The sequence below is a fragment of the Barbus barbus genome (genome assembly GCF_936440315.1).
Source record: "Barbus barbus genome assembly, chromosome: 40".
NCBI lineage: Eukaryota > Metazoa > Chordata > Actinopteri > Cypriniformes > Cyprinidae > Barbus > Barbus barbus.
In genome coordinates, this window is record NC_136718.1 from 16,942,217 (window position 1) to 16,958,144 (window position 15,928).

At 36.5% G+C, this 15,928-nt stretch overlaps 2 protein-coding genes across 2 annotated transcripts in view; one reads left to right on the forward strand and one right to left on the reverse strand.

Annotated features, from left to right (window-relative positions):
- Positions 1-2,684: 2,684 nt before the first annotated feature.
- On the reverse strand, positions 2,685-5,596 carry dffa (DNA fragmentation factor, alpha polypeptide). Its single transcript, XM_079401553.1, has 6 exons — positions 5,161-5,596; positions 4,737-4,895; positions 4,491-4,645; positions 4,191-4,380; positions 3,425-3,549; positions 2,685-3,066 (listed from the first exon to the last, which is right to left on the reverse strand). The coding sequence occupies exons 1-6, from the start codon at positions 5,252-5,254 to the stop codon at positions 2,851-2,853; spliced, it is 939 nt and encodes a 312-aa protein (XP_079257679.1). The 5' UTR covers positions 5,255-5,596; the 3' UTR covers positions 2,685-2,850.
- Positions 5,461-15,928, forward strand: part of LOC306860030 (peroxisomal membrane protein PEX14-like) — a 72,977-nt gene continuing 62,509 nt past the window's right edge. The window contains exons 1-2 of the mRNA XM_079401552.1: positions 5,461-5,705; positions 9,541-9,585. Coding sequence (XP_079257678.1) covers positions 5,670-5,705; positions 9,541-9,585 — 81 coding nt within the window. The 5' untranslated portion in view covers positions 5,461-5,669. The remainder of the gene's footprint in view (positions 5,706-9,540; positions 9,586-15,928) is intronic.

Consider the following 15,928-nt stretch of genomic DNA (forward strand, 5'->3'; position numbering starts at 1 on the left):
TTGTTGTCTTCTATCAACGGGGACCGTAGGGTCTCTCCAGCCCCGTGTAATTACCTCTCCAGTGCTATTTTGGCCCAGTGGAGTTCTAATCATTCTCAAGCCTGCTTAAACCTGTGTCCTATCACACGAACTTGAAGCATGAATATATAAACAACTGAAAGTTTACTGCAAATGCTGCATACATTCAGAGCAACATGTACCATTTAAATACATTCCTAACTAAACACAAACAACAGTGGTGGTTAGGATATTGCTTGGGGTTTGAACAAACTCCTACGTATTTTTAACTCTGCACTAAAGACATGAATGAACAAGCATTGCTTGTTTATTAGAAGTGTACTTTTACTTTAATAAGTGTTCATTTTTACATGGCTTGTAATAAAATGACTTAAAAGAGGGAGCAGAGAATATCAGTGAAGGTGACAATAATCGATATACTCTAATACAATAGTCATCCATTCAAAAATACTTAAAAATGAAAAATACTCTTGCTCATGTTGTTAATATAAAAATAACTAGCTCTGTAAAGCCTGACAAACAATAGTCATAAATCGTAATACACATAATTTTATCGAACCTTTAGACAAACTGTTTTGTATCATATTTGATACATCAGGCATATGGTATGATATAATGAAAATGTAGCTCACATTCAAGGAGGAAAAAACAGGCCTAAGGAAAAATGTGCAATTTGGTATAGTTTTGTAATATTTATATGGCCAAAAATAAGCTGAAATTCTAATAGCTTGTAATGTAAATGAATGAGATCTAAATAACAGTAACAGGCATACATAAAATGCATATAAATATTAGTTGCCTCAATATTTTTTTGTAAGATATGCCTTTATGAAAGCTCTGTAGTTTTAACTGTTGGGTGCAAAACGCAATATTAAGTATTCCAAATAAATAAATAACTATTCTTCAAAAGCCAGTTGTATCATATTTGATACATTTTAACATGATTTTCCAAAATATGATGTATAGATAATCATGTAAACTGAAGTTGAAATCTTGAAGTAATTATTAATAATTTGTAAGAAATTCTGAAAGATTTCACAGCAAAAAGATGTGTACCCCAATCTGAAGGTGGACATGTTTACAGGCCTTAGAAATTCATGTATTAAATAGGGTTTAATAAATTAAGGTTATTTTTTTTACAACAACTCATTCTGTATTCTCATTTATTAGTTATTTTTTTAGACATATCCTTCAACCTGTAGATCTCAGTATGCTACCAGGAGTCAGTGAATGATCAATGGACTGTGGTTTTGCCCTGCATGACACAGCCAATCCATCATGCAACAACAGACCCCGGTTGAAGCTGTGGTCACGCTTGTCTGGTAGAGAGTACATAATTCACAGTTGATTTGCTTGCTTCTGGTGGTCAGAGCTCAGTGATGTGAGGACAGGGTGGTCTCAGTGTCATGCATTGACAACAATCACAGACAGCTTGCTGCTTATTTCCTAATACTAAAGAACAACAGACTTACTGTTATAATTACCACACACCAAAAGGAAGCTTATCAAAAATATAAGGCAAAATGATCGGAATAAAGACATGACTGTTGCAATACTGAGGAAAAATGGGTAAAATCATCTCTTAAGGGTTTCAAGACAGGAAGCCCATTACTAGAACACTTCAGCTGGGGACTGCATACGTAATACCAGTCTAATGAATTCCTCAGGAACATCCTGTCGAAATGATATTCTGATCATTGGCATATAGTCTAACAATGGTAAGAATTCAAAAATTCAAATCAATAGTACATCACAGCCACAAAATGGCACAAAGACTGGCTTCACAAATCCGCCCAACACCAATCAAAGCCTACACATGCTCATTACAATCTAAGGTAGAACTACATCCGCATGGAAATAGATTGTTTTAACAAGACATTCATGGTGCAAAGGAACAGACCAGCAGGTCTCTTCATTAGTTTATCAGCATATGGAAATGTGATCTACATACATTACCATTCTCAATGCTCTCTGACAAGCTGAAATATGTTTTCCATTCATTATGTAACTCAGTTTATATTAATGCCCAAAATTAAATGTCAAAATCTTTTTATTAGTTCAGTTTTATATCATTCGACATTTCAACAAGTGAAAAAAATTCACCCCATTGGCTAAATTGCTAACATTTCCAATTTGACACATTTAGTGAACCTTGCAATACTACAGCAACACATTCCTTCCCTGAGAAATATCATAAAGCAGTATTAAATGCTTGTAATAGGTATTAAAATGTCATATCTGTCAGGATATATTACAGGTATTTGGTACAATCAATTATGAATAATTTACCTCCCTTTTGAAATACTGTAATAATAACATTAACTTTTCTCTAAAATGTTTACTTGGTTTATTTTTTTCCTTTCACCAATTAACTTGAAAATGACATACACTCTTAAAAATAAAGGCTCCAAAAGGGATAATAGAACCCTTTTTTCTTAGTGCGAGGAATATTTGAATAATCTAGAGAACCTTTTGCCACTGTAAAGAACCTTTCGTGGAATTAAAAGCTTTCATGGATGGTAAAGGTTCTTTGTGGAACCATTGATGCCAATAAAAGTGTAGTATATGATTATCACCAACCGATCCCCTGAATGATGGATCAAATTTACAGGCAACAGATAAGAAACATGGAATTTTATAAATCAAAATGAGCACTAGTCTGTATGTTTTCCTTGCTTAAAACATGACTTTTATTATGCTTTGGCATTTCTATACAACATACTATTATCAAAATAATCACTATCCAAAAATGCCAAAAACACTGTCTAAATTCATTTTTCATTTTAGATGGAGTGTAATTGAAGCAGTCCAAAAATCAAGAGCAAAGGTCTATCAGTGTGTGTGTGTTTTGCAGCGTTTGGCTCGGGTCTCTCTCTCAGTGTGTGGTTGTGAAGTGGACTGATCTTGAGTACTGAGGGATTGTAGGCTTTGAACTCGCTGTAGACGTTTACTGAGCTCACTTCCACATGCCTGGACAAGCGCTGATGTCCTTTCACTGTCCCAGCCCAACACCTTCATCATGACCTCCACTCCATGCCCTGCCACCATCTGCATAAAAAAATACATCCATTTGAGACAATAATACTAAATTATAGTATTCATATAGACTGATTCTACTCTTGTGGCTTGTGCTCATTCCACTGAAAAGAGAAAGTGACATATACTGACATATGATTGAAAGTTCAGTCAAAATTAACCCTATGCAACATCTAGTTCTCACAAACCAATAAATAATAACCAATAAAGTCAAGTCCTGCATTATTTTTTCTGCTGAACACCCTGAAATGTTGTATTACGCAGGTAAAATGGGCTTTGAATGATGTTCATGTTGACTTCCGCTGTCAAGTGCAAAATAATGTTTCTTAAGCAATTGTGGGAGATGTTAGAACACTATAAGATGTCATACCTGTAGCTCTTCATTGGACATTCTGGTCTCTGGGTATTTTTTGTGCTTCAGGACCATTAGCGCTGTGGAGCTGAACCCTGCTGCGGCCTCCACCTGCACCCCATCTGTCTCAACTAGTCTAGTGCCTGCAGAAATGACAGTGGTTAACATCCTGAAAGCACTGGAAAGATTAGGGCTGTCACAGCAACAGATAAGCTGTTGATCATCCAAGCTGCTACTTTTCTTTATTCCACCAAGTACTGATAAAATGAACTTGTATGAACTGGTACAATATTTAGAAATGGCTCAGCGATGCCATCTAGCGGAAGCAGAGTCAAAGCGACAGTAAAGGAATAATTCACCCAAAAATGAATATTTGCTGAAAATTTACTCACCCTCAGGCCACCCAAGGTGTATATGAGTTTTTTTGTTTTTTTATCAAAACAGATTTGCAGATGTTTAGCATTACATTACTAGCTCACCAATGGATCCTCTGCAGTGAATGGGTGCTTTTGGCTAAAATAGGAGTGTTCTATGCATAAAACTGCTTTCTCTATTAAAAACAGCCTTCTTGTCTAATTCAGGAGAGGAACATGCACAGATCAAAATGATTCTAAACAAACATGTCGGTGGATTTTGATATGGGAGGACAACAAGGGATGGAATACATTTCTCAAAATTTGTTCAGTGAAAGAAAAAAAAACTATGGAACTATTCCTTTAAATATCTGCTGTGACTTTACTTGGGGATTTGTATTGTATTGCTGGTATGTGAAACATATTCCTACATTGCTCTTCTGGGTCCCAGGTGCCTTCTTGTCCCATGGCCTTCAAATAGAGCCTCAGTAAGTCTTTGGACTGCCTCTCTTCTTCCTTGCGGTCCAGCATTCTCTGCAGAGTATCCTGTAGGACCTGGGTTTTCTGCTGTGAGAAGTCCAACGCTGCAGCCAGATTGGAGCATGGCACATCAATCAGACTCTGTAACACATTTATACAATTATTCTCTGAAAATCACAGTAAAACATTGTCTATTTACACACTATAATCATAAATGATATCACAAAATAACAAGCCAGAATCACACTGACCTGTAGATCTGCCTCGGACATGAGGATAATACTGGCCAGGTCCTGTCTGAGCTGCTCTGCCAAACTGTGCCAAGATTCAAAGCCTTTAACTTCATCAAATCCATCTACTTCAACATCAGTGGACTTTCTGCAAGACTGCACTGTCCCTCCATCAACTAACAAAATAGACCAGTTTACATTAGTTAGTGAGCTGAACAAATAATATTAATAAAAAAAACATTCTGGAATATCCTGGTTAGATTTCACCTTGATGAGAATGCATCCATATTTCGCCAGCATGCAACAGCATGAATTTTGTATTTGCTGGCAGGCACAAAAAGTAAGCCTCATCTTCTACAATGGTCCCATCATCTTCTAGCACCACTGTGACAGATCCACTGGGACTGAAACCTAGAGCCTCACCACCTGTGGGTGACAGAAATAAAGAGAATGTGTCAATTGACAGATAGAGCATAGGATGATGATTAATTCAACTTTTATTACTCTTATTTTTCTATACTCATCTTTATGTTTTAAAATAATCTAAAACTTGACTCTTACATGTCTTTTAAATTATACATACTGTACTTAAAACATTTTCAGCTTGCACTGTTTTAAATGTGCAATTATAAATAATCCGTTTCAGAATTTGATCTAAAAAGGCTATTTACTTCAGGCTGAATTCACCAACCTTTTATTTTGAGCTGATCCAGAGAGGTTACCGCAAGTCCGTAATACTTGTGTCGGCTAATGTTACACACTTTACACGCTTTTACTTCTGCCATGATGATAGTCAAAGTTCATAATTCGTTTCTTCAAAGCTTCACACTTTGTTATTGGTTGTTATTTTGTGTCTAAAACCTCATAACTCACATTACATGTAATATTGTTACCATCTGTCTGACAATGTATCACAGAAAAATTGAAAATAAATACATTTCGGCTTCCGTATTTTGCTCGGTGGCCTTGCGATGTGAACAAATCGTTCTTTTGATTCGAATCTTTTTAAATGAATTGTTTGAACTGATTCACAAAAGCGGACGACCTCTGCAAAATAATAACTCGTTCTTTGAATCGAACAGTTCAAAAGAACCGCTCAATGCAAATGACTCGAACTACGTATGACTAGTTCAGACTGAAGTAATCGAGCGCTGGAGAAGCGTTAGCGTCCTTAGCCTTCAGGCTAACAGCTCTGAGAAGATGGCATCCCCGGACCAACCTGATCACCAAAATCAGGTAGCTGATAACATTCAACCAGCTAACAACATGCATTTTGATTTTTCCGCCGTGGACCTACATAGTAAATGCAGCTTTTGTCACGCTTTAATTGTTGATAAGCTCATAATCTGGCAGTCGCATGTTGTTTTGGAAAAGTTTTAGCTGGTTTGCTAGCGCCCTGCTCAGTTAGACACATGTGTGTGACAGGTGCAGGCCACACAGAATAGCGCATACAGGAGATTCCACTGCAGATATTAATGTGTCAGTCTCTGTTATATAATATAAGCGCTATATGGACAATTATATCTAGTAATATTCAGTCAGGGGTCGTTGACCCTGAAAATATGACACGACACATTCATCCCTCCATGTGCTCATCTGTCTCAGTAAAGATCTCAGTTTGATCTGTTTACAGCCGACATAAGCATTATTTATTAAATATATCAGTAACAATGAATTAAAGGTATAGTTCACCCTGTCATCATTTGCCCACATTCATGTTGTTCCAAACCTGTATCTTTGTAAAATAAAAGTTTGTTAGCGATATGATACTTTAACATATTCAGGGGTGATGCAAAATCAGTAATGGAAAACACATCAAAGAATGTAAACGCATTCATTTTAATTGCATTCTTGGCAGAATTAGTTTAAGAATTTGGTTCAGGCTATGTTTTATATTTGTAATAGTTTATTATAAAATTATATTTGTACATTATATTAATTGACAATATTTCATACATTTTAAATTTATCTTATTCATTTTATAAATACTACTTAACTAAACTTTATTAATTATATTTTTCTTTACTCATCGTTATCTTCTAAAATTTTAAACTTGGCTCATACTCTTATATGTTTCTTTAAATTATTTAAAGTATTTTTAATTATTACAGCTTAAAATGTGCTATATAAATCAACAATGAATTAAAGGGATAACAGTCTTTCATCATATTTTAATTGGGACACAATACCTGATGTTAGGCAGAATGACATCCTCAATCACTATTCATTTCCAATGCATCTTTTTTCCATGATTTTTGTTTGTTTGTTTTTCCAGCTAATGATAGAATTTTCATTTTTGGGCTTGCAATCTTGTTAGCTAAATGTTCTTGTAATTAATTAAAATCTCAGCTTTAAGGTTTGGATGTGAATCTTGCATGATAATTCCTGTGCATTTTTCTCGATTAAATACTGTTAATGGAAACATAAGTTTGTCATAAGTACTTGCATAGGAAGCATATGAATGCTATGACTGTTTAAGATTTTTAATCAGTTTTTTTGGAAGTGTGTTGAGGATGCCTGGCTTGTATTCTGAAGTTAAGAATGGTTGCAATCAGTGTGTGAACCATGCTGGTGTGTGTTGGCACAGTGTGAAAATGACGGTTATAATTCTTAACAAACAAAATCTGTTGCCAACTTTAGAATGTTTGCAGTGTTGCCGTTTGTTAGAGAGCGTAAACCAGCCTAGATAAGAAGTTTAGTGTGGCCTATTTTTGGGAGTTATGGGATGCCTTTAGTTACTATCAGGTTTTGAAAATCTGCAGCTCTTACATAGCAGATGTTGTAGCATAGACACTAAAATTAGAGCTTTGCTATGTAAAATATATTAAAATGGAGAACAATTATTTTGGGTTATTAAAATATTTATTTTATAATAATTATTATATAATAATTGCAATATTTTTCTGTTTTTATCAAATAAAGGCAGTCTTGTTGAACAAAAGAATCTTGTTTCAAAAACAAAAAATCTGACCCCAAAATTTACATTGCTGATATTTAAACTGTTACTACTGTGTCCTTGAGCCTAACATTTATCGCAAGGTTGCTTTCAGAAGACTAATACGTTTACAGTAACTCAATTTATCTTAAAAGAGTCAACTCAATGTCTAATTAGTAAACTAAATATTCTAATTGGAACCTTGCAGGCTTACTTAGTGCTCTAAAGTGGATCTACCAAATGGTATCATGCACTTATCAGAATCAAAACAGTAAAGAGACTGAAGAGACTCCAAGCCTGGTGCAATTGCACAATGGTGATAAAGGCAGGAGTATTAAAGGCATTGAACAGCAATCAGAAATGCAGTAAACTCTTAAGTCCTTCAAGAATCGTATTACAATGTATAGACCAGGGGTGCCCAACCCTGTTCCTGGCGATCGACTGTTCTGCAAAGTTTAGCTCCAACTCTAATCAAACACACTTTAAAAACAACTTTTGAATGGTAATGTGCATTTCTAGTGAGGAATTGTTCATGATTATATTAAAGGTGCACTAAGCGAATTTTGCCAACCGATGTTGACATTCGAAAGCACCAAAACAAACACGCCCATACCCCAACAGGACCTCGCCCCTTTTTTGATATTCCGCCCACTGATCTATATATAATGTTCTCTATTATAGATCAGTGTCTCCACCCCACTCGTACATAAAGTTACACAACCATGGCAACGCGGAAATAAGCGAAGATGGCACACAAGCATATTCAAACAAAAGCCAGTGTAAAATATCAGTTAAATGTTTTTTTCCTCTGATATTTTACTTTTATTTATTTATTTTATCTGTCATCTCTCTATCTATAGTCGGTCTGATAATAACCGTCCTGTGCAAATTGAGTGCTCTCTTCTCTCTATCATTACAAGACACGCCCTTTACTGATGATTGACTACAAGTGTGTTTTGGGACTCTGTGGTTAAAAGCGTTTTTTCAAATATTACTTAGTGCACTTTTTAATATTACAGTCATGGCCAAAAATATCAGCACCCTTGGTAAATATGATCAAAGAAGGCTGTGAAAATTAAGATTTTGATCTTTTATTTAAAAAAATAAAAAAATCTAACCTTTCATTGGATAATAAGAATTTAAAATGGGAGGAAATATCATTATGAAATAAATGTTTTTCTCAGTTGGATACAATTATTGGCACCCCTAGAAATTCTTATGAGTGAAATATCTGTGACGTATACTCCCATTCATATTCAAAATTTTGAGCACTCCAGGGTGATTATGAACATGAAATTATCCAGCCATGGCTTCCTGTTTCACAGAAATATAAATAAGAGGGAAAACAAAGCCCAAATTTCCTTAATCATCCATCACAATGAGAAAAACCAAATAATATATTTCTGATGTGCAGCAAAAGATAATTGAGCTTCACAAATTAGTGAAGTGGCTTTAAGAAAAGAGCTAGAGCAGTGAAATTCCCATTTCCACCATCAGGGCAATAATTAAGAATTTCCAATCAACAGAAAATGTTACGGAACTGCCTGGAAGAGCAGTTATTAGAGAAAAACATTTATTTCATAATGATATTTCCCCCGCATTTTAAATTCTTATTATCCAATGAAAGGTTAGATTTTTGTGAATTTTTTAAATAAAAGATCAAAACGATTAACAATGCAGATTCATTTTCACAGCCGCCTTTGATCATATTTACCAAGGGTGCCAATATTTTTGGCCATGACTGTATAAAAAGGCCTTATGAATATGAAAGCTGGCTATAATACTCTGAGCCACAGAATAATGTTAAATCCGGCCTTTTCTTTGGTTAGAGCTGTCATGTATTGTCAAACGCTGTGTAATGCAGAGGTCTTCAACCCTGTTCCTGGGGACCCACTATCCTGAAGAGTTTAGCTACAACTCTAATCAAACACACCTGAAGCAGCCAATCAAGCTCCTCAAGACTGCTTGAAAATTGCAGGCAGGTGTGCTGAAGCCAGTTGGAAATAAACTTTCCAGGAGAGTGGGTCCTCAGGAGCAGGGTTGAAGACCTCTAATGTAATGTAATAGAATCATATGTATGTCATAAATTCTGCCACTAGATCGCGCTGTAACACCATGCTTCTGTTCTCTTTCAAGAACGCTGTTCCGGCCAGAGAAGACGTGCCTCCAAGAGAAGCGCTGGTAAGTGATTGTGAGTCTGACTAACCAGCATCCGTTTTATAGAAGTAGATACAGACTGAAACACTGGATAACATTTTAATGAATTGGTTTGCATTAACATTATTATTACCATATGTGTATAAGAAAATAGGAAAACACAGAATTGTTAGCACAAATGGTATGGTTCTGCTTTTTTGTATTGCCTGCTTTTTAATTGGTTGTTTTATAAGAATGCTCTGCTCTGGAATTTAATTGGATGGGTCACATTCAAGGACATTATTTAAATATTTCTTGGTCATTGTTGGTTTTAGTCATATTGCTGTTGTTGTAAAAGCAGTAACCCAGATGAGGCTGTATTTTACAGAGAATTTACCACTGTATTAGTGTTGTAGGTCTATAGGTACACTACTGTTCAAATGTTTGAGGTCTGTGAGATTACATATATGGGTACTGTACTGTGCCTTCAACTGTCTGAAGCAAACACTATTTACAAGCAGTGTATTTAAGTGTTCTAATAATTAGATGGTGAAAGAAAATGACAATTATCAGGTTCAAGCATATTCTACAAAATGCTAACTTGTTGAACAGTTATTAAATACAGCATAACAGCTAAAAGAGGCCCTTTTGCAGTGTAGTTGAACATAAACACAAGATTGCATTAAAGCCATTTTTTCAAGCTACATAGTGCACAACTACTGGTAGAACATTTCAGTCTTCTATATTTCATTTTATAAAACCCCTTCATCCGCTCCTTATAGATGAATGTCTCCTGGCCCACATTGATCCCAATATCCATTTATCATAAAGCCCTTATTAAAAAACAAAACCTTTTCTTACATCATGAAATACAATCACATGCATTAGAGCTACAACTAGCACCATGGTACATAAGACAATTTAAAAGATTTATGCTACATTTTTACTCAAAACTCACTTTAAACCACCATTGAGTGTCTGTAATAACTTACGATTGCAGTCTTATATGAAAAGTTGCTATTATCTAGGCCGATATGGCTAGGAACTATACTCTCATTCGGGCGTAATAATCAAGGAACATGGCCATACCATGGGTGCAGCAGGCGCAATGATATTACGCAGCGCCTGAAAGTAGTCCCCAGCTATATCATAACTAGTTTCCTAGCTGGGGAATACTTTCAGGCGCTGCGTAATATCATTGCGCCTGCTGCACCCATGGTATGGCCATGTTCCTTGATTATTATGCCGGAATGAGAGTATAGTTCCTAGCCATATCGGCCTAGAAAATAGCAACTTTTCATTTTCCGTCAGTCTTAGGACACGATGTAACTACAGAGGAGTCAAGCTTTAAATAGGAAAATTATCGAAACTCTTTGGTCATTTTTGAGCTTGATGCTAATGGTCTAATCCGATTCAATGAACTATGCTAAACTAAGCTAAAAGTGCTACCGCCAGACCCAGAGATCGGCTGAATGGATTCAAAAACGGTGAAACTCAACGGTTTAGCTCTAGGGGAGTTGTAAAATGAGCCTATTTCCAAAAGAAGTGGGGAGTTTTTTTTTTTTTTTTTTTTTTTTTTTTTTTCTCTTCTTCTTCTTCTTCTTCTTCTACTACTAATCAAATAAAGAAAAATATTTTTTTCCTCAAATATTTAATAACAAGAAATATTTCTTAAGCACCGAATCAGCATATTAGAATGATTTCATCATCTTGTGACACTGAAGAATGGAGTAATGACTGCTAATAATTCAGCTTTGCCATCACAGAAATAAATTACATTTAGATAAAGTACTGTATTCTGTATAAAATACTGTTTTCACTGTATTTTGAATCAAATAAATGCAGCCTTGGTGAGCATAAGTGACTTTTTTTTCAAAAAGATTGAAATCTTACCAACCCTAAACCTTTGAACTGTAGTGTACAATAATTTTTTTATTTTTTATTTATAGAATGTAATTCTCACTATGTCAAAGATGTCATTGACTGTGATTATCTGAAAACATTTGACTGTCAATTAGTATATCATTTGCTAGCTGGCAGTTTTGTGAACTGCCTGGATATGAACGTGAGTAATCTTCATTCATCCTCAGTAGCGGAACTGCTCCCTTTATTTTATTGCTCTTAAACTAGGAAGTTTTTGGATTATCTATGTCACATTTACTATCATTGGACAATTAGGCGGTGTATTGTGCGCTTTTGTGTGATGTGATTTTCCGCTATGAATGATATCTAGCCATGCTCAAAGCACTGTCCTTAACAGCGGGGAAAAATGACGATTATTAAAGCTTCTTGGCTTTCTAACTGCTTGACAAGTCCCCCTTTTTTTCCTCTGCTTTTCTCTTTTTGATGAGCTGCTCTTTCCCAGTTAAGTGGATTATTACAGCTCTGGATAATTCATGTCACAAGGCATTATTTGGATGGGGTGAATAATTGAAATCTGTGTCTGAAAGGATTTGATGTGGATGAGCGGAAGGGGAATAGTGGCAGGGCTGGAGGGAGGCTCTGAGCGCGAGTGCCGGGGTGTCAGGCTGGGGACACCAGTCACGATAACAGGTTCTGACTCACCTCGCCGGATGGGCGGCCCTCGCTCCTCGGTGGCAGGCGACTCTGGCTGGAGTCTGAGCTAGAGCAGGTTTGGACCTGCGCTGCACTCTGGCCTGTCAGTCAAACCCAGTACCAGTCGCATTCAGGGTTGAGCTCTCGCCTCCAGGGGTTGTCCTTCCTGGCCTGTCCCTCTCCCAAACACTGCGCCCTACTTCATTATTTCTTTATTTAACCGCCCCCTCACTTTTTCCTTTTCTTTCCTTTCTTCTCATTTCCTTTCTGTTCTTTTCCTTCTCTATTACCTTTTTTACTTTCATTTTTGTTCTTTTCCTTTTCTTTCCATTTTCACCTTCATTTTCTTGTCCTTTTACATTTCCGTTTCCTTTCATTTCTTTACATTTGCCATTGCCTTTTCCTTGTCTCTTTTTTTTTTGCCTTTTCCCCTTTCCCATTCATTTTCGTTCTCCATTTCATTTACTTTTCTTTCTGTTCTTTATTTTTTCACCCCTTTCCTGTGTTCTTTTCTTTTCCATTTCACTTTCATTTCCATTTGACTTTTTTTTCCTTTTACTTTTCCCTTTCCTGTCCTTTTCCTTCATTACTTTCACTTCTCTGCCTATGCCCTTTTCTTTTCTTTTTCTTTCCTTGTAATTTGCTCTTTTCTCTTTTTTTCTGTTCCTTTTCTTTTTCATTACTTTTTTGTTCTATGATTTTTCCTGTTTCTTTTCCCTTTACATTTCCCTTTTCTTTCACTATAATTTCCCTTTACTAACCTTTTTCTTTACTCTGTTCTTTTCCTTGGACACTTTCTTCTTTATTACCCCTTTTCTCTCCTTTACTTTCCATTCCTTTGCATTCTTTTCTATTCTATTTCCTTTTTTCCTTTCGTTTTTCTTTCCATTTCTCTTGCCTTTTCCTTCATCTATTCTTTTCCCATTTGTTCCCTGTCCCTCTTCCTGTTCCTTTGCCTGTCCCCTTTCCTCTTTCTTTTTTCCCAGTCTACACCTGACAGTCACAACCATAGGCACATCAGCCCTTGCATTAATTATTAAATCACATAATGCCCATAAACTCCCAACTGAGTAAAATGCCTGAATTTACATGTAGCAGCAAAAACCAAAGATTTAACCATATACTCGGGCTTGGAGTTAAAAATCAACCCACCAAATCCCCTCAGGCTGTCAGAGAAACATGTTTGTCAGCTCTCTTGTTTGCCTTTTAGACTTCTGTGGTGAGCTTTCTGCCTCAAAGGTGTGTGAAAGGTTACATGCGATCTACCACCAGTGACTGTAATACTCAGTGTGTTGGCATGGTAACTGCCGGCTCCATGGGACCCTCTCCCATCCTCGCTCTGCCCGCTGGGGCTCCACCGTGCGCCCCAAATATCACTGGCCTCCTGTGGAAAGAGCGAGGGATGCAGGAGCAGAGGGAGGAGGTGAAAGGAGGAGGGAGGGGGAGAAAAAAAAGGAAAGTTGTTAGAAGAACATCCCGCTCTCACTGCAACTTCAAAAGCTCCCCTTCCCCAGGATATTAAGCAACTGTGATGAAAAATTTAGCAAGCGTTAAATAAGGCGCTTTGAAGTGATCTGTTTTGGCTCGGCAGTCTCTGAATTTCCGGAGCCCCTCTGCTATCACCACCACGTTGGAAAAAAGAGACAACATCCCCAAAGCCTAGGAATTGGGGTCTGCCTGACGAGATGCCAATGTTGACTTTGGCCGTTGCGTTGACTTGGTGCTCAATCTCATTTACACCATTATTTTTTCATACACCTTGCTGTTGCCTCTTGCCCTCTAGGCATTAGAAACACATCTGTTGCTCAAATGTTGGTTTTGAAATTTGCTTCCACCTTGCAGGGATTTGTTTAAAATAACACAGATGGTAGAAAGTATAGGTAATCCACCAGGAGCATTCATTATAGGTGAGGTTTGATCTATGGTTCGCTGTAGACATTTTGGGACTTTCGACTTTTGTTTCATTTTCTCTGGTTCCTTTCGAAACTTGAAAGTTAATTATTGAGGGAATGAGGGGTGGTTAGCCAGTAATAACCCAAAAGACTTATTCTGTGCTCACTTTCAAACTGTGCTGCAATTTAATTTGCTTGGGGATCCATCCTCAGACTTTTCTCTTTTTTTCCCCCCCTTTGCTCATTACTTTAATTGTAATTGTAATCCTTTATTGGAGCTGTCTGCAGTAAAGGAGAGTTACGGTTGGCATGGGGGCACGGGCCACAGAGATATTTCATGATTGTTGGGAATGATGGTCACTAGGTGGCGATGAGCGAGCAAATGAGGGGTCTCTCATTCTTGAGAGATTGCCTTGAGGATCTGACTGGGTTGATTGAAGCATCACACCTTGGCAGGACATATTTTCCAAAGGTACCAGTGCCCAGTCTGTTTCCTGTTCCATGCGTTTCACCGACGTTTTGGTTGGAAAAAGACTATGCTGTCTGCACCAAAACCTTATTTACATATATCTTATTTTATATGTCCTTCTGGGAACAATGTTTATATATATATATATGTAAATATACACTACCTTGCAAAAATTCCAAAAGGGTCAGTAAAATCTTTTGAAAAGGTAAAGCTTTTTTTTTTTTAGCAGCAAATGCGAATTCATTTGAATACAAATTACAGACATTTATAATGTTAAAGATTTCAGTTTCAAATAAATGCTTTCTGTTCATCAAAGAATCCTGAAAAAACGTGTTCAACATTGATAAGAAATGTTTCTTGAGCACCAAATCAGCATAATAGGACAAATTCTGAAATAAATATATGCATTACATTTTCATTTAAAAAGAAATAGTTTAAATAATAAAAAAGATAGAGCAACGTTAGTTAGATCAACGTGACACAAAAAAAAAAAGTAGAGCCAACTTAATTTTAAGGCAACCAGCTTTTTGCTGATTTTTGAGTTTTCTCAACAAAAATTTGACAATCTTGCTACAAACATAAGTTGAGAGAACTCAAAAATCTGCAAAAAGCTGGTTGCCTTAAAATTAAGTTGGCTCTACTTTTTTTATACAGTGTTTTTACAGTGAATTTATATATAAAATTCTTTAGTTTTATATTTATAATATAAAATTCAACGACCTAATATTTATCTTTTTTATATTTAATATTTACTTTCATTTTATATTAAAGTAAATATTAAATATAAAAAATATTAGGTCGCCATTTATCTGACAAAAAATGTAGAATGTTTGCTGAAACGATTAACGTGCTAATACAGTAAGCATTTTGGAGATGAATAAATAGGTTGAGGAATTATTGACCTCAAATCATGTGTTTGTGCGAGATGTGGAAGTTTATTTAGTGTTGTTGCAATTGGCACTGTCTTATCCTGAGCTGTTTGAGCTTGTGGTTAATGATACAGGAAAGGCCTGCGGTTTTATTGTTGCTGTGTTGCACTTTTCCGCCCCCCACCAAACTTGTCCCAGCCGCCTTGATAGGGCTCTGTATGAATGTTCACTGTCGCATCCAAGGGCGAGCGGCACAGGGTCAGCTAATTGCATTCATAATTATGATTTCACGTCAGATTTATCGTGCATGCTTGAAGTCTGGAGATCAGGGGCTTCGGAAAATGTGTTTACAGCTCTTGGCTCGACTCATTCTCCTTTTTCAGTCGTTCTTTTTGACTCAATTTACCAGATTAGAGGTGAATAGATGAGACCTGGCTTCCTCTTCAAGCCCCAGTGTGTATAATTTCAGAACTCCATCTGTAAAGTCCCCTACTGAATGTGTTTGTTTACTGCTGTGAAATGCTCATTAAATGGCTGAGGGATGACACAAACCAGAAATCCCAGTTTTGCGTTTGAACCGTGAAATGGCATCTCTCCAATCC